The sequence below is a fragment of the Strongylocentrotus purpuratus genome, unplaced genomic scaffold (genome assembly GCF_000002235.5).
Source record: "Strongylocentrotus purpuratus isolate Spur 01 unplaced genomic scaffold, Spur_5.0 spur5_scaffold_19, whole genome shotgun sequence".
NCBI lineage: Eukaryota > Metazoa > Echinodermata > Echinoidea > Camarodonta > Strongylocentrotidae > Strongylocentrotus > Strongylocentrotus purpuratus.
Window position 1 is genome coordinate 6,565,207 of NW_022145604.1, and position 19,095 is coordinate 6,584,301.

Consider the following 19,095-nt stretch of genomic DNA (forward strand, 5'->3'; position numbering starts at 1 on the left):
AGTGTCCTAATAATGCATGATGGGATAGTAAAAAGTCAACGCCGCTAGCTTCGCGTTTGCATTACATGCATTGGCAAGGCAAGATCATATCCGAAGAAGGTCAATGAACTATGTGTGAGATACCAATGGATACGCTGCATACAAAACGTAAGTTGTGAAATTGACGTTAATAAATTCAGTGTCAGATATGTTTTGTTATATTTTTTTCTGATTCAGTAACACATGAATTGATCAAAATGTGAAATAAGTTAACTTAGACATTTCTTCTTTAGTTTCATGATGTGCATCTATCTTTTTTACCCTTCAGAAATTTTGTTAGCAGACTAAATTTTGATTAATCTACTTTGTCTTTAGTCCAACGTGTTGGCTATGAAGTATTGTTCACTCATTAAATTGTTGTTGTTGTTGTTGTTTTAGTTTACAGGCGTTTGTCATTCAGAAGTGAATATTATACAATTAACGCACGGCCCAGCATGCTATAGTGGTGAATGCAGTAAACGCAAGGTTTCTTTAGATTGATGACACCTCTGAGGCTTTGTGCAATGAGCCGCTTGCGGCAAGTTGACCGTGCGCACCATCTGAAGAAAACAAGCGTAGAGTAAAGGAGCCCGTTTTCGGCCACTTTTTAAGACACAATCCTATTTTTAGGACTCTTTACTTCCTATTTATTATCATTTCTTGTTCAAATCATGAAGCAAATATTATTATTATTTAAACAAAAAAAGAATCCCAGAAAAAAATCACGAATTGCCATGACAATATTCATTTCAATTTTCACTGTTTTGGAGCCAGTTATCGGCCGAGCGTTTCAGTTTACGGCCGCATGTACAAAGTCAATAGGAAGCGCTCGCGCGCGCTGTGCGTTTCCGCGCTGATGTACAGCACAAGCGGGCGGAGCAGGTATCCCACGCCGGAGCTCCCTGGTGCTCGCCTGGCCGAAGACAGGCACAGCGGTGATCGGAAGTTGGAATCTGAATTAGACAGAGATATCGTGTGTGCGTCGCGGTGTGCGGCTGCATTGATTTAATACATGCGATGAGATACTTTTGAGCTTGCGACTAGCACAAAATCGGGCTCTAAATAAAATAAAGCTCATTTTATGGTACCCATATTTCTTACAGACACGCGTAAGATACTCGATTTTTCAGATTTGGGTAGCGGGACCGGCGATTACATCGCTAAAATGTGATATTTTAGGATATATTTTCCATTGCAAATGTGGTTCTTCAGTGACACTGGCATGGTATGGTATGTGTGGGATATGTGTTATGCTATTATGCGATGTATTTTAGAGTGATTTTACCTTGCATCCAACCAATCGGCCGAAAACTGGAGCTGGCCGATTACCGGCTCCTTTACTCTACACTGCATAGATTCTATACCGCTATCGCACAACAAGGTCAAGTGCGACACATGAAAATCAAAACAAACGAAAGTTGAGATCTAAAGTTAGAGTCTACGAGAGTTAGCTTACTTAGATCTAGAGTTATGCTTGAGCAGCACACCCCCGTCCAAACCAAATCTGAGTCCCTGCTGGCTTTCATTCGATCTGTTTCTCTCTTCAGTTCTCTCTCTACCACCCTTCCCTACCTCTCTTTCCCTCTCTCTTTCTCTCTCTCTCTTCATCGATTTTCTATGTTTTTAAGTTCAGTTTTATTTCGTTATCATCATTTTGCCCCCCTCCCCCCCCCCCCCCCCATCCAAACCAAATCTGAATCCCAGCAAGGATTCTTTAGATTGGTGACACCTCTGTGCAACGAGCCGCTTGCGGCAAGTTCACCGTGTGCACCATCTGAAGAAAACGAGCGTACACTGCATTTACCGCTATTGTCCAACAGGGTCAAGTGCGTTATTTTTTAAATAAAATAGCAACACAAGAAAATCAAAACAAACAAAAGTTTAGATCTAAAGTTAGAGTCTACGAGAGTTAGCTTACTTAGATCTAGAGTTAGAGTGTCTGAACGATTTTTCAATTTTCAATTTGGGATCGTTTTTCACCATTTTTGTTTGATATTTGAATAAAAAATGTTATCAGAATAAAACATTTCAAATTTCAAGTCTCACCGATGTTTCTATCAAAAGTTACAGCCCCTCCAAAACGCTGGTATATTCATATCATTTTGGTCAAAATCGACGAAAAAGACGTCCACGCAGAGTGATGTAGTTTTGCTAAATTCAGACAAACAGCTGTATCGCGCGATACGCAAGCGTATGCAAATAGTACGCATATTGCTAAGCCAATGCGCGACTTGCAGCTTGATCCACGCTGTCTCCGTGATATGTGCCATTGACTAGTATGGGTGGCCGTTCGCGCCATAGAACCCGGAAGTGAATACACGCTGTAGTCAATGGCAATATCGCGGAGACAATGCACGTTGTCTCCGCGATATTGCCATTGACTATAACGTGTATTCACTTCCGGGTTCTATGGCGCGAATGGCCACCCATACTTTCTTTCACTATAATGTGTAATTGAATTTGGGGTTTCGTTCGTACGTGGAGATGTTACGCGATGTAACCATGGTTTGGACTGAGCGGAGTGCACGCCCCTAATTAGCTGATCCACCAAATAGCGAGAAGGGTATTTTTAAACTGTTATCAGTTGTGATCCCTGGGGGCTACCGAAAATATAAGCACATAGAATTGTTCCTTAGGACTGGGACTACTTATCGATCGGGGCGTCATATCTCAAAAGTGACAAACCTCAGAGTTAGCCAGGACACAATGTTTAAATTGCTGTTTTGACCAAGATATTTTTAGAATTTCGGGGGCTACGCCCCTTTGGAAATATTGGAATTCACCTGCTCTTTCATATGAAACCTCATTTATTGAGTATCACCTTCAGGATCACAACAGATAAAAGTTTGAATCTCGAATTGAAAAAAAATTTTTTTTTGCATGGTCGCGCAATGCACGTAGACTGCATAGGGATGCGTGTAATCTCTATGGGAAGAATTTTAGCACACAACATCGGGTGCGCGATCAGACACCCTAACTGAGTTATGCTTGAGTGGCACACCCCCGTCAGAGTCCCCGCTGGCTTTCATTTGATCTGTTTCTCTCTTCAGTTCTCTCTCTACCACCCTTCCCTTCCCTCTCTTCCCCCACCATCAGTATGCACCTGTATTGTGCAGCGGTTTGCCATTAAACCTGTAAAAAAAGTGTATACTAATATCAATGTTTTTCCCAAAAATACTCCATATATAACAAGAAAATTAATTGACACAAAACAGACATTTAATTAATATTTACTTCATTTTGGGTATGTTTTAGTAGGGTATCTCCACGCCAGAGTTACGGGTCACATTTTGGATAGGCTTCTGAACTAGCGCCTTTTCTTCTGATATTTCCTTTAGATCTATTCTTCCCAAACATTTTTGTCCACCTTTCTTTCTTTTTTTACCCTTTTAGTGTGATCCTAGTTCCATTTTATTCTTCATCTCTTTTTCCTTCTTTTTTATATTCTATTTTCATCTTCTTGCTTTTACGGTGCTGGAGAAATCAGGTACACAGTACTCAGCTTGCACATCCTTCCTTCATTTATATATACGGCATAAAATATGTTAATGTGGCCAGCTAATTGTCTGTTATTCTTTTAATGATTATTCTTTTTTTTAGATAGCATCTACAGTATACATGAGATTTGTGCAATATCAAGAGACATCTCGTGAGCAGGAAAATGACAGGGCGGGATTACAGAGGCTTTCTGACTACGCACAGGACTGGTGCAAGGGAAACTGGGCGGCCTGATGAAGCAGGTGGGTTTTTCGTGTAGAGGTGGGAAAGATAAGTGGTTCGAACATGTGACTGCATGGCAAGAAATTATTGTGCATTTGCCTCTCGATACCCTGGAAAGAAATGGGGAAGCAGTAGGATGGTGAAAGCCATTATCATCGTAAATACCATGTTTCGTCATGGTGACCAAAATAATGCTTATGAATTGGAGTGGGAAACTGGGAATGAATCTGACAACTGGGGTAATAACATCAGTTCTGTGTAGTGGTTAAAGCTGTTATTTTGTTCAATTTTGCACTTGCTAACTCCATACTAAAGTGAACCAATCACCTTAACCTTAAGAAGAAAAATAATTGTATCTTTTGTAGATACAATGTATCAAAATTCAACCTCAAAAACTTTAAGTTGCATTCTATAGGTAAATGGTTAGGGAGTATGAGGGAATTAAAGGATAACATTAACCCTGTGTTATTCTATGCGAGTTATATGTGTGTTTACTCAACAAGATGTTGTGCTGTTGACTGAGAATATATATGTAAATTGCAATATCTCATTGTAGAAGTAATAATTGAAGCTCATTAAATACAGTATAGCCACATGAAACGACTTACATGAAGAACAATACAAGTTATTATGGTTTGTACACTATAGAAATATTACTATACATGTAAATGTTCTTTATTTTATTAATTTCAAAGCTACTTGTTAACATTTTTAGGCTATGGTGAAAAAGAATCATTCAAAATGTTTCCAATTATGAGTTATCTACTGTAGATATGAAGTTACATGTATCTGTTATAAATTAAGGGCTTTACAAAAGAAAGTAAAAAAATATGTTGTATAAGTGTAGTATAAAAATAAATGTACAGTGAAACCTGTCTATAAAGACCACCCAAGGGAGACAAGAAAAGTGATCTTTGTAGACAGGTAGTCACTAATTAAGGCAGGTTTGACTGTATATCTATTTGAATGCATTCAAATCCTTAACATGGTGCTAATGTACTTTATGTACAAAATTAAGCTGTAAAATACTAAGCCAGATATGAACATGTGTTCTAAAATGACATGGCCATCCAGGTACTTTTATGCAAAGTGTAAGATATATACCAATTTTTCTTGTCTTCTGAAAACCTTCCAAACAATTGTTAAATATTAATAAATGTCAAGTCTGGCATGCAGACAATACAATGTATAAGTCATTCCTGTGGCTATATGTACTTGCACCTTTTTAGATAAACTCCTTATACATGCATGTGTGAAAAAAAGCTTTAGCAGAACTTCTTACATCAGCAATCTCCCAATTAGTTTTGTGTGTGGTGCATGTACATGTACATTACATGTTATGTGTATGCACTACATATGTATGTAAATTTTACTATGTTCACATTGTTCAGTCAAACTTGCTTTAGTGACCACCTGTCTACAACAAGCACATCTTTTGTTTCCCTTAAAAATGGTTTCTCATTGAAACATGTACTAAAGGAACCTGTCTTCAAAGACCACTTTTTGTGTTTCCCTTGGGCGGCTGCTATAGACAGGTTTGACTGTATGTTAATCATTTCTGTGCCTTGCATTCACTCCCATCTCAGATAAGCTCCTGATACGCATGAAGGCAGGCCTTGGCAGCACCCGCTACACCAAGCAGGACTACGACCAGCTGAAGGCCGCTGCCCTGGAACGGAAGATTTCCGGCAACCGCTCCCTCCTCAAGATGAACAAACTCAAGAGCTTCTCCAAGGTATCTATTTTCTACATAACTTCACTTCTGTTCATTTGTAGTTTGTATAATGTGTAATGCTTGAATATTGATATTGATACCTTATGATAGTGTTACTATTCGCACTACCCTCTTTCTATCATCTTAACTATCCCCACTTGAATCTTCTTCTTCTTCTTCTTTTTCCTCCTTCTTCTTTTTCCTCCTTCTTCTTTTTCCTCCTTCTCTTCTACGTTTTCTCTTCTTCTTCTCTTCTTCTTCTTCTTCCTCTTCATCCCCTTCTTAATCTTACCATCCTCTTTTCTTTTTTTTCTTTACTCTAATAAGAAATAAGAATTTCAAAGTTAAATATTATTTTTAACAATTCAAGTTCAGTTCATTAATTTTGATGTTACTTGATATGAATGTTTTGATATATTGTATGTTACATTTGTAAAACATTGCCCAATTTAGCCTTTTAGGCCGCGATGCATTGTTGTTCTTTTATTCTCTATAAAACCTTTATCAATTCAATTCAATTCAATTTAATTCAATTCCTTTCAATTCAATTCAATTCAATTCATTTCAATTAAATTCAATTCATTTCAATTCAATTTTATTCAATTCAATTCAATTCATTTCAATTTAAATTCAATTCATTTCAATTCGATTCAATTCAATTTAATTCAATTCAAGGCCAGCAAGGAGAACACCCTGCTCAAGCAGCACAGTACGGTCTGGCAGAGGGAGCTGGGGAGGCTGGACGGCATCAGGCATCGACTGGAGAGGGAGCAGGAGCGACTGATCCTGCAGGGGACGTCCGAAGGCTCCTCCATCACCATGTTCATGCTGGAGGCCGAGGATTACAACATGCAGCTCCAGGAGGAGCTGGAGAAATTCAGAAAGGCAACAGCTGAACCTGTCTGGTCACTCAAGGTAATATCATTTGTATATCAGGGCCCCGTTGCACTGGTACCATTGGTAACTTTGCCATCAATGGTAACTACCATGGAAACCTTGATTTTGATTGGCTGTTGAGCCCTAGCTGTTACCATTGTAGTTGCTATTGATGGCAAAGTTACCATCAACGGCAAGTTTTATGCAACAGGCCCCAGAAAGCGAGTTGGCAGTTTTTAAGTTATCTACCTGTTTAATTAAAATTGCGGGTTCAAATTCAGCAGAGGCAGAACCTTCATTTTATGTTAACGTTCCCCTCCCCTTTTACATAATGTAGATGAGACAATTCTCCATCCCTCAGTAAGGATATTAAATTGTCATACTCTTTGAAGAAAAAAAAACACTTCACAAGGAGTAAGAAGAAACCCTGGTTTGTTGGTACAATTGCAGAGCCCAAAAATTATGCCTGGTGGGTCCAGAGCATTAAAGTGATTGTGCTCATTCTTAGGCCTAACAAAAAAACAAAAAAATAGGTGCCAAACCATGGGTCAGTCAGTCAGAAATCTTTTTTTTTTTTCTTTTTCTTCTTTTTTCTCCCTCTTTAAGCTGATGAATCTATTCATTAAACATTTTTTTCTTCCAAAAACCGATACGGCCGAGTGTAGATTTCAAGATTTAGGGGTCGGTCGTAATTTACGCCTTATACTTACCGGTATACTCTTTCACTAAAAAATAATTGATGATTGATAATATTTTATTATGATAATGGTAATGGTAATGTTGATGGTAATAACGATGATGGTAGTGATGACCATCATCATCAGCAAAATTGAATTGAGATGTTAGAATATGATAATAGTAACACCAACAATGATTATCTCTCACTTAGGATGATCTGAAGATCTGGTTATCAAGGAACAGGGTGAAACTACAGCGTGGAGGAGATGATGAACTCGATGATGAACACGCTGAGGTGTGTGATGTCATCGAGAGCGTCAAGAGCCAGCAGGAAGCGGTGATGAAACAGCTTGAACATGAGCAATGGGCGCTAGAGAGCGAGCTAGATTCAGGATTCCTACAAGGTCTAAGTCTAGGTAAATGAAAGTATTGCAAATGATAATTGATATTATTTGATAATTAGGTCTTGTAAATGAAAGTATTAAAAATAATGATTGATAATATTTAATAATTATGTCTTGTATAGCACATTTTATGACTAAAGTAAGAACTAATTTATTTTACGTGACGTATTGAGAAAGGAGAACAATTTGAACTTTAAAGAATGTTGAGTGCCGGGCTTTATCTAGGTTTTTGTGCTTGTTAAGTTTTAAATCAGTGTTAAAAGAGGTAGAAAACATAAAGAGACCTCTGAATTTGTGATCAACTGTTTAAAAAACAAGGGATACTGATAATGTTTGGAAAAAAGTAAGGAAATTGTGTGCGGTTTGGAATTTGGTAATCGACAGTTGAATGTCAATATTGCATCTTCCTTGTCAGCTGAAATACTGAACATAGCTACATGTACTTGACATCTATTGGGTATTAGAATCAGTCTTCCTAATATGCTGGTGGGTGTAAATCTAGTCTCCAAACTACATATGATGATTAATGGTATGGTTACTTACAGCCTTTATCCTGAGTGCTGCATTCCTCCATCTTACAAGACAGAAATAAGTTGGTAGCCATTAGACATTTGTTTTGGGCAAATACTTTGTTCTCACCTCCATTTGCCATTCATTAATCAAGAGATCACAGTTTATTGCAGCTTACGACAATGAACCTTGATGGATATTTGGATGACACTTTGCCCCCCAAAATTTGAAAGAATTATATTAGACAAGCTACTATTTTGGACATGGCTAGTTTCTCTGTACCTGCTCATGTGGAAATGTGGAATTTATGAAAAGTCTATAACAGTTGAATTTTTGCTTTTGAATATATTTATCTTAAGGCTACAAATGACTCTCCATAATGTTAAAGTTCAACTTAGAGTTAAGTTCGACTTAGGATCTTTATAAAACACCTCCCTGGATATTCAAGTCTTGAGTTTTAAAGTGCCCGGATTCTGCAGATTTTTGTTTGGAGTTAAAAGAGAAAAGACGCCATTCAACCTTATTGCATTTCTACAACTCGTAAGGCCCTATTTTTCCTCTGCAGGTACAGAGAAATGTGTGATGGAAGGGATACCGATGGAGGCAGAGGTTCTGGAATGCCCAGATCTGGAGATAAGGGATGCAGTCCTTCAAGAATTTCTTACCCTCGATGAAAAGTACAAGGAGAGACTAAGCGACCTTGATAAAAGGCACTCAAGTACATTAGTGTGAGTATGTCATAGGTCACATCTGCATGCTGAACGGAAAATTTACCAGGCACTTTAAAACTCAAGATTTGAATATCCAGGGGGAGTGTTTCACAAAGACTAAGATCGACTTTAAGTTGGACTTAACTATGGCAGGCCATTCATGCCACTGGCTGCTTTCAATTATGATCTTTAGATAATATTGTTTCCTTCAATAATGAACTATCAAAAAATGTAGATTTGTGACCACAAATTATACTTGAGAAACCAATGCCAGAATAGTTAGAGGAACTGGTGACATGAATGGCCTAAGTTGATCTTAGTCTTTGTGAAACACCCCCTGAACTGCTCCAGACAGCAGCCTTACAGATCTGAACAGAGTAATTGTCACCATCTCATTTGTAGGCAGTCATAAGTCATGCATAGGGTCTTGATTATCCTAGCTGAAAAACTCCATATATTTGTAAACCATGTAGTTAAGGTTTGGCTTTTCTACAGTCTCCATGAATATGTTAAAAAAGGGGTCTTTGTTTGCAGACTAGCAGCTATGAGTTGTACTTTTTTTATTTTGTTTTACCTTATCAATCAATAACATGCTACAGGTATATCCTTTGAATGTACTATTAATGTACTAGTATCGCCAATTGTGTAAAGCGCTTAGAAACATTGTATTAAGCGCTCTAGAAATACAATGTATTATTATTATTTATTATTTTAGATTTACACTGCATGGCATTTGAGTTTGCTTAATGAGATATTGCTCCATTTTTTTTTCCATCACATTTCTTCTGCAGAGACTCTTTTGGAGGTTGGAGTAGAGATGATCATTTATTCTTTGAGAGCATCGTTGAAATGTACCCTAGAGACATGCAAAACAGACGTACGCTTTACATCGATAGACTCAGAAAACAGTTCCCAAGGAGAACTAGAGCACAGCTGGTAAGAAGTCTAGGTCCTGTTCTAACAAGATCTAACTCTTTTTTAGAGCCTTGTAGTTGTCAACTTTAATAGACTAGGTTTTGAAAAAATGTTCTCAAAGGGAACTAGAGAACAGTCAATAAGAAGCACGGTTTCTATTCCAGAAGGGCTCAAAAATTACTTGAGGTTGTAAATGTAAACTTAGACTAGATCCAAAAAACAATTCTAGGAGAGAACTATAGAGCACTGCTAGTGAGAAATCATAGTCTATAGAAAGGTCTAAATCATGGGTCCTTGTATGTTGTTCACTTAGACTACATTTTAGTTTCAGAAACATTTACTGAATTTCATGAACACAAATTTCCACCCATTGGACCAGGAGTACCTTATAACTTTCGCTGATAACTCTTTCTAGAATTTGTGGATTGTTTTTTCTACATTACATGCTTGTGCTGTCAATATGCTATCTTTCAGTACTTCCTTCCACACAGCATTTGTGAAAAAGAGCCATCATACAAATGCACTCATGCACAAACCCTTCAAGTGAACTTCAAGGCACACTGTCCTACTTGTAGCTACTTGCTCCCTCTATATAGAAAACTTTCGGTGCCTGTTGGTCCCCCATGATCCTCTTTTTCTTAATATGTGAGCTGAGTTAATGAAATACCCACCTGTCACAGTGACCTCACTGGCTCGGTGTCTGGCCTAATCCCTTCTGGCTGAAGTAGTAAAGCCTCCCTTTAACACGTCTTCTTCCCTGTTGTGCTATTGAAGGTTGAACATGAAGACTGGATGATCACCCATCGCTACCACACCCGCCTCAGGAACACCCTGGTCAACTACAAATGCACTCATGCACAAACCCTTCAAATGAACTTAACACTTATCCTTCCCTGTTGTGCTATTGAAGGTTGAACATGAAGATTGGATAATCACCCATCGCTACCACACCCGCCTCAGAAACACCCTGGTCAACTACAAATGCACTCATGCACAAACCCTTCAAATGAACTTACCGGTAACACTTATCCTTCCCTGTTCTGCTATTGAAGGTTGATCATGAAGATTGGATGATCACCCATCACTACCGCACCCGCCTCAGAAACACCCTGGTCACAAACCCTTCAAATGAACTTAACATTTATTCTTCCCTGTTCTGCTATTGAAGGTTGAACATGAAGACTGGATGATCACCCATCGTTACCACACCCGCCTCAGAAACACCCTGGTCACAAACCCTTCAAATGAACTTAACATTTATTCTTCCCTGTTCTGCTATTGAAGGTTGAACATGAAGACTGGATGATCACCCATCGTTACCACACCCGCCTCAGGAACACCCTGGTCAACTGCTGGGCTAAGGACAAGCAGGAGCTGTACGAGAAAGCGGCAGCCATCTTTGCCGATGTGTGTCTCGCTGCGGAGCTCGAGTCCATCGCAGCAATCAACGAACAAAGACAGGAGACGATCAACTATCAGCTTCGTGCGAAGGTAGATCAATGAAGAGTATGCAATAAAAGTTTTTTAGTGAACGTCATAATTTGAGGGTTCAGTAACGCCAAAATGAGTATTTGATATCAAAATGTTCAGAAAATGTGGGCTTTCCAGGAAATAACACAAAGCCTTAAATCCACCCAACACCCCATTAAAGTCAATGGCTAGTGAAACATAGACTTAACTCCTAAAGGCCCAAGTGCTCAGTGACCCGTAAACCACTTTTTCTCGAAATGGCCAAAATGGAGTTGCGTCATTGTGTCACTGACCCCTTAATATATGCATTTGATGTTTTTCTTCATCAGATTGAGCTTTGGAGAGAACAAAAACTTGAGGCGATGCGGATAGAAGAAGAACTTGAAGCGCAGAGACTCGAGAATGTACAGAAGGAGATGGAATGGGAGAAACAGAAGGAAGAAAAGAAGAGAACGGCAGAGAAACAAAAGGTATGCTTTGCAAGATATTAACCTGCACTTGCTATTCTCCACCCAGGTGTTGAATGGGTACCTGCATGGTAGGATGTGACCGTCATTGTTGGTCAAACAGTTTTCATCGTCAAGTAACGCCTGGCTGGAATACTCCCCAGGGAGTGGAGATTGTGGACACGGTGTGTGTGGGCAAGTATTGAATCCAATGACCGGGGTAATAGTATATCTGTAAAGCGCTTAGAGACATCATGTATTAAGCGCTATATAAAAGCGGAATTATTATTATTGATGTTTAACTTGTTAACCTCTTAAAACCAGAATTAAAGTAAATGTAAGTGTTGAAACCAGCAAACATAATATTTTAGAGGAATGATCACCTAAAGTGTTCTATTTTGTGTATTTTGCATTCCATGTTAGTTTATCATTCATTAAAATATTTAGTTTTGAAATAGCTTTTGGGAAATAAAAGGTACCAATATTGCTATATTCAATGATAAGTTGGACTCTAAAGAATGGTAAAATATATAACTTGTGAATATAGACAAGTCAGCTAGTGCACCCAGAAGTTAATTCAAATCCATGATCACAGTTATGGCTTCGGTTAGTGTAGGATATTGACCGTGGAGCAACTATATATTGCTGTAGCATGTGTTCTTGAACTGAACACACTTGTTTCAGCTCCTTCAAATCAGATTTTACAACAATTTTCTGCCAAACAGATCCAGGTATACAAGGAGCAAGTGCAGAAGGAGCAAGAGAAAGAGGAAGCTAAGAAGCGAGAGAGGCTTGCTGAGCTCCGCAAGGAAATGGAAGTTCAGGCAGAGCATGACAAAGAGAGGCAAGTGTTTTAAAGACACATAGTAGGAGGCTTTCATGGGGAATTAGACACCGTTCGGGTGTTTACCCAATAACAGGTGTTGTCAATCACCAGGATCAGCCTTCAGTTTTATGACCAACAGGCCTTATATAATGCTTTGCATTTTCTTCCCATTCCCCCATTGGTAAAGTCATTATTTTACGTTCCCCCAAGACTCTCCGAGAGACTAGGGGGTATTTTGTGATAGAACTCCGGGTTTCAGTGCTGTGTGCAGACTTGTACACCCATTAATGGTATTTCCACCAAGTCTGGTGTCAGCAATTTATGACCTTCTGCACATGAAAACTGACGACCCTCTCCCATTAATATCTTGTTATTACCAATTGACCTTACCGTAAATACAATGTTCAACAGTAGATGGCGACCTTCCTCCCACACTAGGCGGTTCAGCACATACACAGATACGACACTATAGGGAAGACGATAAGACAAGGTTTCTTCCGGCTTCCATAGAGAATATACCGCAAACTATTGTTCAGGGGGGTGTTTCACAAAGATCCTAAGTAGAACTTAACTCTAATTAAGTTGGACTTAAAAATTATGGACAGCCATTGGAGTCTTTAAATGAAATATATTCAAAAGCAGAAATTCAAGTATTTTAGACTTTTTATTAATTCCACATCCAGAACATGAAATCTCCTTGATGATAGAAAATATGAATGATTTAATAAACAATGAACGCCTTTCAAAATAACTTTTACAAAATATTTTCAAAGATGCTAATGGCTTTCCATATTTTTTAAGTCCAACTTAGAGATAAGTTGAACTTAGGATCTTTGTGAAACACCCCGTAAACTCCCCGGATGATTTCATAAGATCTTTGAAGGCACCATCATAATCTGTTGCTTATATTTTATTTGCTCCGAAACTATAATTTCTATCAAATTTTCCTGTTTCCGTCCCATTGTATTTGTATGGGAACTAGAAGAGCCTAATTTGCCAAATATACCTATCGCCTGTGTTGCCCTCTATGGCCAAATACCATAGTTCAGTAGTAGGAATTGTATATCGTTTATTTCCATCTGCCGGATCAGCTCTTTTGTTTTGTTACAAATGAATGTTTGTTCATTGCTGTTTATTATTCTTGAGAGTACATTAATTTGAGTTTAATCTGTTGTCTGTGCATAACAACGTGTAACATATATTTAAAACACAAAATTCAGCACTGGTAAATATAAATATCCAGATGAACAGCCATGCTCAGTTTATTTATAGTGAAACTTGTCTTCTGAGGGGTCAATTTTAAATGTACATGTAATTGAGAGAGATTAAATATTAAAGACAAAAGCAACTTCAATTGAGTGGGGTGATCATAACATGTTTTGGTTTCTACCAACCTGAACGTTAGGTAAGCTCGATCATCCACTCCTGTGGACTTTCTCAAGCCAAACTTTCATTTCCTATTCAACTATCGTTGCAAAATGTCTGAAAAATAATCTGATTTTCACATCTATACATGTGATTTAAAGACAAAAGCAACTTAAAAATGATTAACTGATAGATGTTTAATAAGCAATAACTTCATTGAAATGGTAATTTTAAATTACTTTAGTTGCCAGCTTTCTGCAGTCATGTGGAACTTTAAAAATGTTAATTTCAAGTGTAGTACAGGTAGGTCTAATGAATATATTCACTTTCTGCAATCCTCCTACTATCTCTCCATCATTCAGAGTGGTTTACCGTCAATACTTGCAAGAGCTAAAGGAAGAAAGGATGAGGGAAGAACAGATGAGGTTACAAGAGGAGGAATTAGAGAGGGAAAGGAGACTGGAAGCCTTAAGAGAACAGGTACCAAATTCAAACCCAGTTGCCTAACGTTCCAGTATAAAACTGGCCTGATAATTACCCGATTAAAATCGGTTTCCTGATTTTTATGCCTCCGCTACAAAGTAGCCGGAGGCATTATGTTTTCTGGTTGTCCGTCCGTCCGTACGTCCCGTTCTCGTGATCGCGTTATCTCAAGAACCAATTGATGGATTCTCTCTAAACTTAGATCATGTATGTATCTTGCAGAGCCAATGAACTGATTAGATTTTGGGGTCACGAGGTCGAAGGTCAAAGGTCACAGGGCTCATTATGTATTCAAAAATAGCTTGTGATCGCAATATCTCAAGAACCGATCAATGGATTCCTGCCAAACTTGGGTCATATATGTATCTAACAGAGCCAATGAACTGATTAGATTTTGGGGTCACGAGGTCGGAGGTCAAAGGTCACAGGGCTCATTATGTATACAAAAATAGCTTGTGATCGCGTTATCTCAAGAACCGGTCAATGGATTCCTGCCAAACTTGGGTCATGTATGTATCTAACAGAGCCAATGAACTGATTATATTTTGGGGTCACGAGGTCAAAGGTCACAGGGCTCATTATGTATGCACAAATAGCTTGTGATCGCATTATAATGAGAACCAATAGACAGATTACTATCAAACTCAAGACATGTATATATGTATCTTGCAGAGCCAATTAACTGATTAGATTTTAGGGTCATCAGGTCAAAGGTCATGGGGCTCATTATGTATGACTATAAATAGCTTGTGAATGCATTATTATTAAAACCGACAGATGGATTACAATCAAACTTGAATTTTAAAAATTGCTTCCGTTTTGGTTTGTAAAGTTGCTCTATGGCGGAGGCATCATTTTTGACTGCGCGCAGTCAAAATTCCATCTAGTTTGATATTTTTTTTCTTCCTGATTTTACCCCCATTTTCCAGATTTTCCCCTTATTTTCCCTATTTTTACCTATTATCCCCAATTTTCTTTGTTAGATGCCATTTTTTCTATTTTTTTGTAGTGCTCACTATCAACCCTGATATAAAAGTTTTCATATGGATATTAATATTTGAAGAATAAGGTATATGCTTACTTGGGGTAACTCAATCCCTATACGCCTGTTTCAAAATAATTCAGTTGCTCTCTTTGCCCTTATACACAGTCACTCGTATGGCACACATGCAAATGTGGACAAAACAATAGGCACCCATTGAGGGAATAATTGCTTTGTACAACACAATTGCTTTGCAACGTTGCCAATTTCTGGTCTTGATTATCTCCATGACAATCCTTTGAACACCGGTGTCTTAATCTTGCACTGGATAATTGAGATAAATAATCGTGAAGCCTTTGGTATCCCATCTATCCCGTGGTAAATACAATGCGGCACAGAGAGATTATTTGTGTGGCATGTAAAGAGTTAACAATACCATCAACCAACAGAGTTGAAGTTTGAAGTTTTATTTATTCCACATTTTACATAGAAAAACAGTTTATATTCTTTTTTTATGCCTCCGTTACGAAGTTGCCGGAGGCATTATGTTTTCGGGTTGTCCATCCGTCCGTCCGTACGTACGTACGTCCCGTTCTTGTGATCGCGTTATCTGAAGAACCGATCGATGATTCCTGCCAAACTTTGGTCATGTATGTATCTTGCAGAGCCAATAAACTGATTAGATTTTGGGGTCATGAGGTTAAAGGTCAAAGGTCACAGGGCTCATTATGTATGCATAAACAGCTTGTGATCGCGTTATCTCAAGAACCGATTGATGGATTGCTGCCAAACTTAGGTCATGTATGTTACTTGCAGAGCCGATGAACTGATTAGATTTAGTGGTCATGAGGTCAAAGGTCAAAGGCCACAGCACACATTATGTATGCAAAAACAGCTTGTGATCGCGTTATCTCAAGAACCGATTGATGGATTCCTGCCAAAATTAGGTCATGTATGTTACTTGCAGAGCCAATGAACCGAGTAGATTCTTGGTTCATAAGGTCAAAGGTCAAAGATCATGGGCTCATTATGTATGCAAAAATAGCTTGTGAAAGCATTCTCATTAGAACTGACAGATGGATTACTATTTAACTCAGGACATCTTGCAGAGTAGATTTTAGGGTCATGAGCTCAAAGATCAAAGGGTCATATATGTATATGAGAAATTGCTTGTAATCACGATATTCTGAGAACCTGTCAATGGATTACGATTGAACTTGAATTCGAAAAATTTCTTCTGTTTTGGTATTTTCGACTGCGCGCAGTCGAATTCCATCTAGTTTAACTTTCTTTTTATACAGTTGCATGGTACTCAGAGATTTTGTTATTTAAAAGACAAGTGAAGTTAATGACCAGGCAGATGACCATATACTTGCCTGATTGGGCAAGTCATAACACCTTTGCTGTTATGATGTTGCATTTTGGTGCATTTTCTTAACTGTGAAAGCAGCTTATTGACAGAGATTTCACCATCCTTTTTGCCATTACAAATGCTGCCATACTTTGCATTTACATATCTATTTCTTTCTCCAGGTCGCAGTACATGTTGAGAGTGATCCATTCCGCGTGATGCAAGCTACAATGGTAAGTTTGTGAAAATTGTAATTTTGACAAACTTCATCAATTTTAATATTTTTTAAAAGGTATTTCATTGAAAAATATTTTGTCATTGTTTCCGCCATTTGATCAAATTTGCTTTTCTTTGCTAATCAGTGTCGTCATCACCATCATGACTGTAAAATGTAGCTTCCAGGGATAGAGCAACGTCGATCTGGCGCTGCTCAGTCAGTGGCTGCCGGGCTCACGATCAATTGGGCAAAAAGAATTTCCATTTTCGGTTTAACTTAATAAAATTTGGAGTGGACTTTAAAAGATTATTATTATTATCATCATGTTTGATTTAACCTATTGACTACTGAATTCTTTCATACCCATAGGCTTTTATACAGGAGCCAGCCGGTTCCAGTAGGCAAGGGGTTAAATTTAAAGTAAGTCATTGAATCTGTGTTCTCTCTCTCTTTCTCTCAGGCTTCCAAAGCTCATTTGGGGATTGGAGTAGAACAAGATGTGAACATCCAGCAACCTTTGTTTGAGATGAAGACTTTCAGCTCAGATAAGGCAAGTCAAGTTCTTGCCTCTTTCGTTTTTAATCAGATGCATATTGTTGCTCCATGCAGCCATCGAGATGGGAGGGGGAGGGGGCACCAAACATACAGTTTGAATGCCATTGCACGTCAATGAGAAAGATTTTCTGGACAATAGAATATTGAAATACCAGGTAGATATTGAAATCAAAATCAAGATCAAGATTTAGATCAAAATCAAAATCAAATCAAAATCAAAATCAAAATCAAAATCAAAGTTAAAATTAAAATTAAAATTAATATCAAAGCTGAATCTGAAATATCTGTCTCCAAGTTTACAGGCACATTTAGTACCGGTACTTGAATTTCTGTATCATTCTTTAAAGGTTATCAGTACACTCCTAACTCATCCTGGTAAAATTAATTTTTAGAAATAACAGAGTAATAAGGCTAATTAAAACACTTGTCTCTATTTCAATCAACCCACAGGTGATGTCTGATCCACGGCTGATTCTAGAACAAGCCTTGAGGAAGGCAGGTCTTCACGAGAATCCCTACGCAAGGCACATGATCGGGGCCACAAAACCTCTAAAGGCACCGAGACCAGATATGAAGTCTAGTCTCTTCAAGGATAAATGATGTAATATCAGCACCACCACCACCAAACAATGTGTTTTTGGTACCACCAAAATGCTCAGGGCACCAAGATCTGATATGAAGTCTAGTCTCTTCAAGGATGTACGACCTGCACCACCAAACCGAGATCTGATATAAAGTAATGTTTCTTCAGGGATAAATGATGTCATACAGCACACCCAAATAATGTCATTTTGGTACCACCAAACCCTTCAGGGCACCAAGACCAGATATGAAGTCTAGTCTCTTCAAGGATAAATGATGTAATATGAGCACCACCGCCAAACGATGTCTTTTCGGTACCACCAAAATGCTCAGGGCACCAGGATCAGACATGAAGGCTAGTCTCTTCGAAGATGAATGATGTCACCAAAGCGCCACCAGATCACTCGAGGCACTGAGACAAAATATGAGGTTGAGTCTTCTCCAGAATAAGAGATTGTCATTGTTAGCACCACCAAGGATATTTAATATGTCAATAGATGGTTGTAAACTCTCATGATTTTGAAAAACATTTTCATAATTTTTTGGTCAGGGTGGGTTACCTGATTAGAAAGTACCAAACAATTTAGCTTCCTGATCCGGAGCTATGGGATAAATACATGAAAAGAAATGTCCTTTTGGAATTGTGGCAAACTGATGTGATGTCAAGGCATGTATGCCAAGAATCGTTTTGGCTACCTGACCCTGTGCTATCTGGTCAGGAGATTTGACTTACCGGTAATATGATATAGAGCAAATATTCAATTCCTTGAGCAGTGATGTTATAGAATATTCTTCTTGTGATATCTTCAGGGTTATACACTAACCATTCCAGTCCAAACACCCTCGCCCACCCTCTGTGATATAGGGTGCTAGAAAGTAGAAACCCACCTGCCTGATTCTACTACCAACTATAATGTGATCATTATGACTGAGCTATCAGAAATGGTCCAAAGAATGATTTTGTGTTTCTCATAGTCATGCAGGCTTTTATATGTAAAAATTGTTAAATTTGTAAAATCTTATTGTGTCTCTTTCTCTGTACGTGCTTACAGTACTGTAGGATGAATACAGGTACCGGTTGATATATTTGTTATTGAATATAAATCAGTCTACAAATCTCAAGTTGTGGTAACATTCCTGCATAATGGTTTGTAAATATTATTTCTGTATGTGTTTTGTATTAAAATATTTATGATATCAGATGATGATACAAATGTAGACGCATTCTTAGCTGGATCATTTTTTGCTTGGCGTACAGTTTCAGGACGATTAT

The 19,095-nt window shown here is 38.2% G+C and overlaps 1 protein-coding gene across 3 annotated transcripts; it reads left to right on the top strand.

The window, feature by feature from the left end:
• The first annotated feature begins 2 nt into the window (after positions 1–2).
• On the top strand, positions 3–19,040 carry LOC100890484 (coiled-coil domain-containing protein 148). 3 transcript variants are annotated; one of them, XM_030990139.1, is made up of 15 exons: positions 3–147; positions 3,619–3,758; positions 5,325–5,473; positions 6,128–6,367; positions 7,218–7,422; positions 8,486–8,648; positions 9,422–9,566; positions 10,714–10,773; positions 10,890–11,036; positions 11,345–11,485; positions 12,187–12,305; positions 14,015–14,132; positions 16,651–16,701; positions 17,146–17,235; positions 17,691–19,040. In XM_030990139.1, the coding sequence occupies exons 2-15, from the start codon at positions 3,680–3,682 to the stop codon at positions 17,838–17,840; spliced, it is 1,857 nt and encodes a 618-aa protein (XP_030845999.1). In that variant the 5' UTR covers positions 3–147; positions 3,619–3,679; the 3' UTR covers positions 17,841–19,040. The 3 variants fall into 3 exon arrangements, with proteins under 3 accessions (XP_030845999.1, XP_030845997.1, XP_030845998.1); XM_030990137.1 differs by lacking the exon at positions 10,714–10,773 and having other exon boundaries at positions 10,830–11,036; XM_030990138.1 differs by lacking the exon at positions 10,714–10,773 and having other exon boundaries at positions 3,623–3,758; positions 10,830–11,036.
• Positions 19,041–19,095: the final 55 nt, after the last annotated feature.

What these genes read in the sequence shown, in the direction of transcription:
- LOC100890484 (XM_030990139.1), top strand. Translation starts at nt 3,680, where the DNA reads ATGACAGGGCGGGATTACAGAGGCTTTCTGACTACGCACAGGACTGGT. An exon ending in TGGGCGGCCTGATGAAGCAG is followed by an intron (nt 3,759 to 5,324) that starts GTGGGTTTTTCG and finishes CTCCCATCTCAG; the next exon opens with ATAAGCTCCTGATACGCATG. An exon ending in GGAGAACTAGAGCACAGCTG is followed by an intron (nt 9,567 to 10,713) that starts GTAAGAAGTCTA and finishes CTGCTATTGAAG; the next exon opens with GTTGAACATGAAGACTGGAT.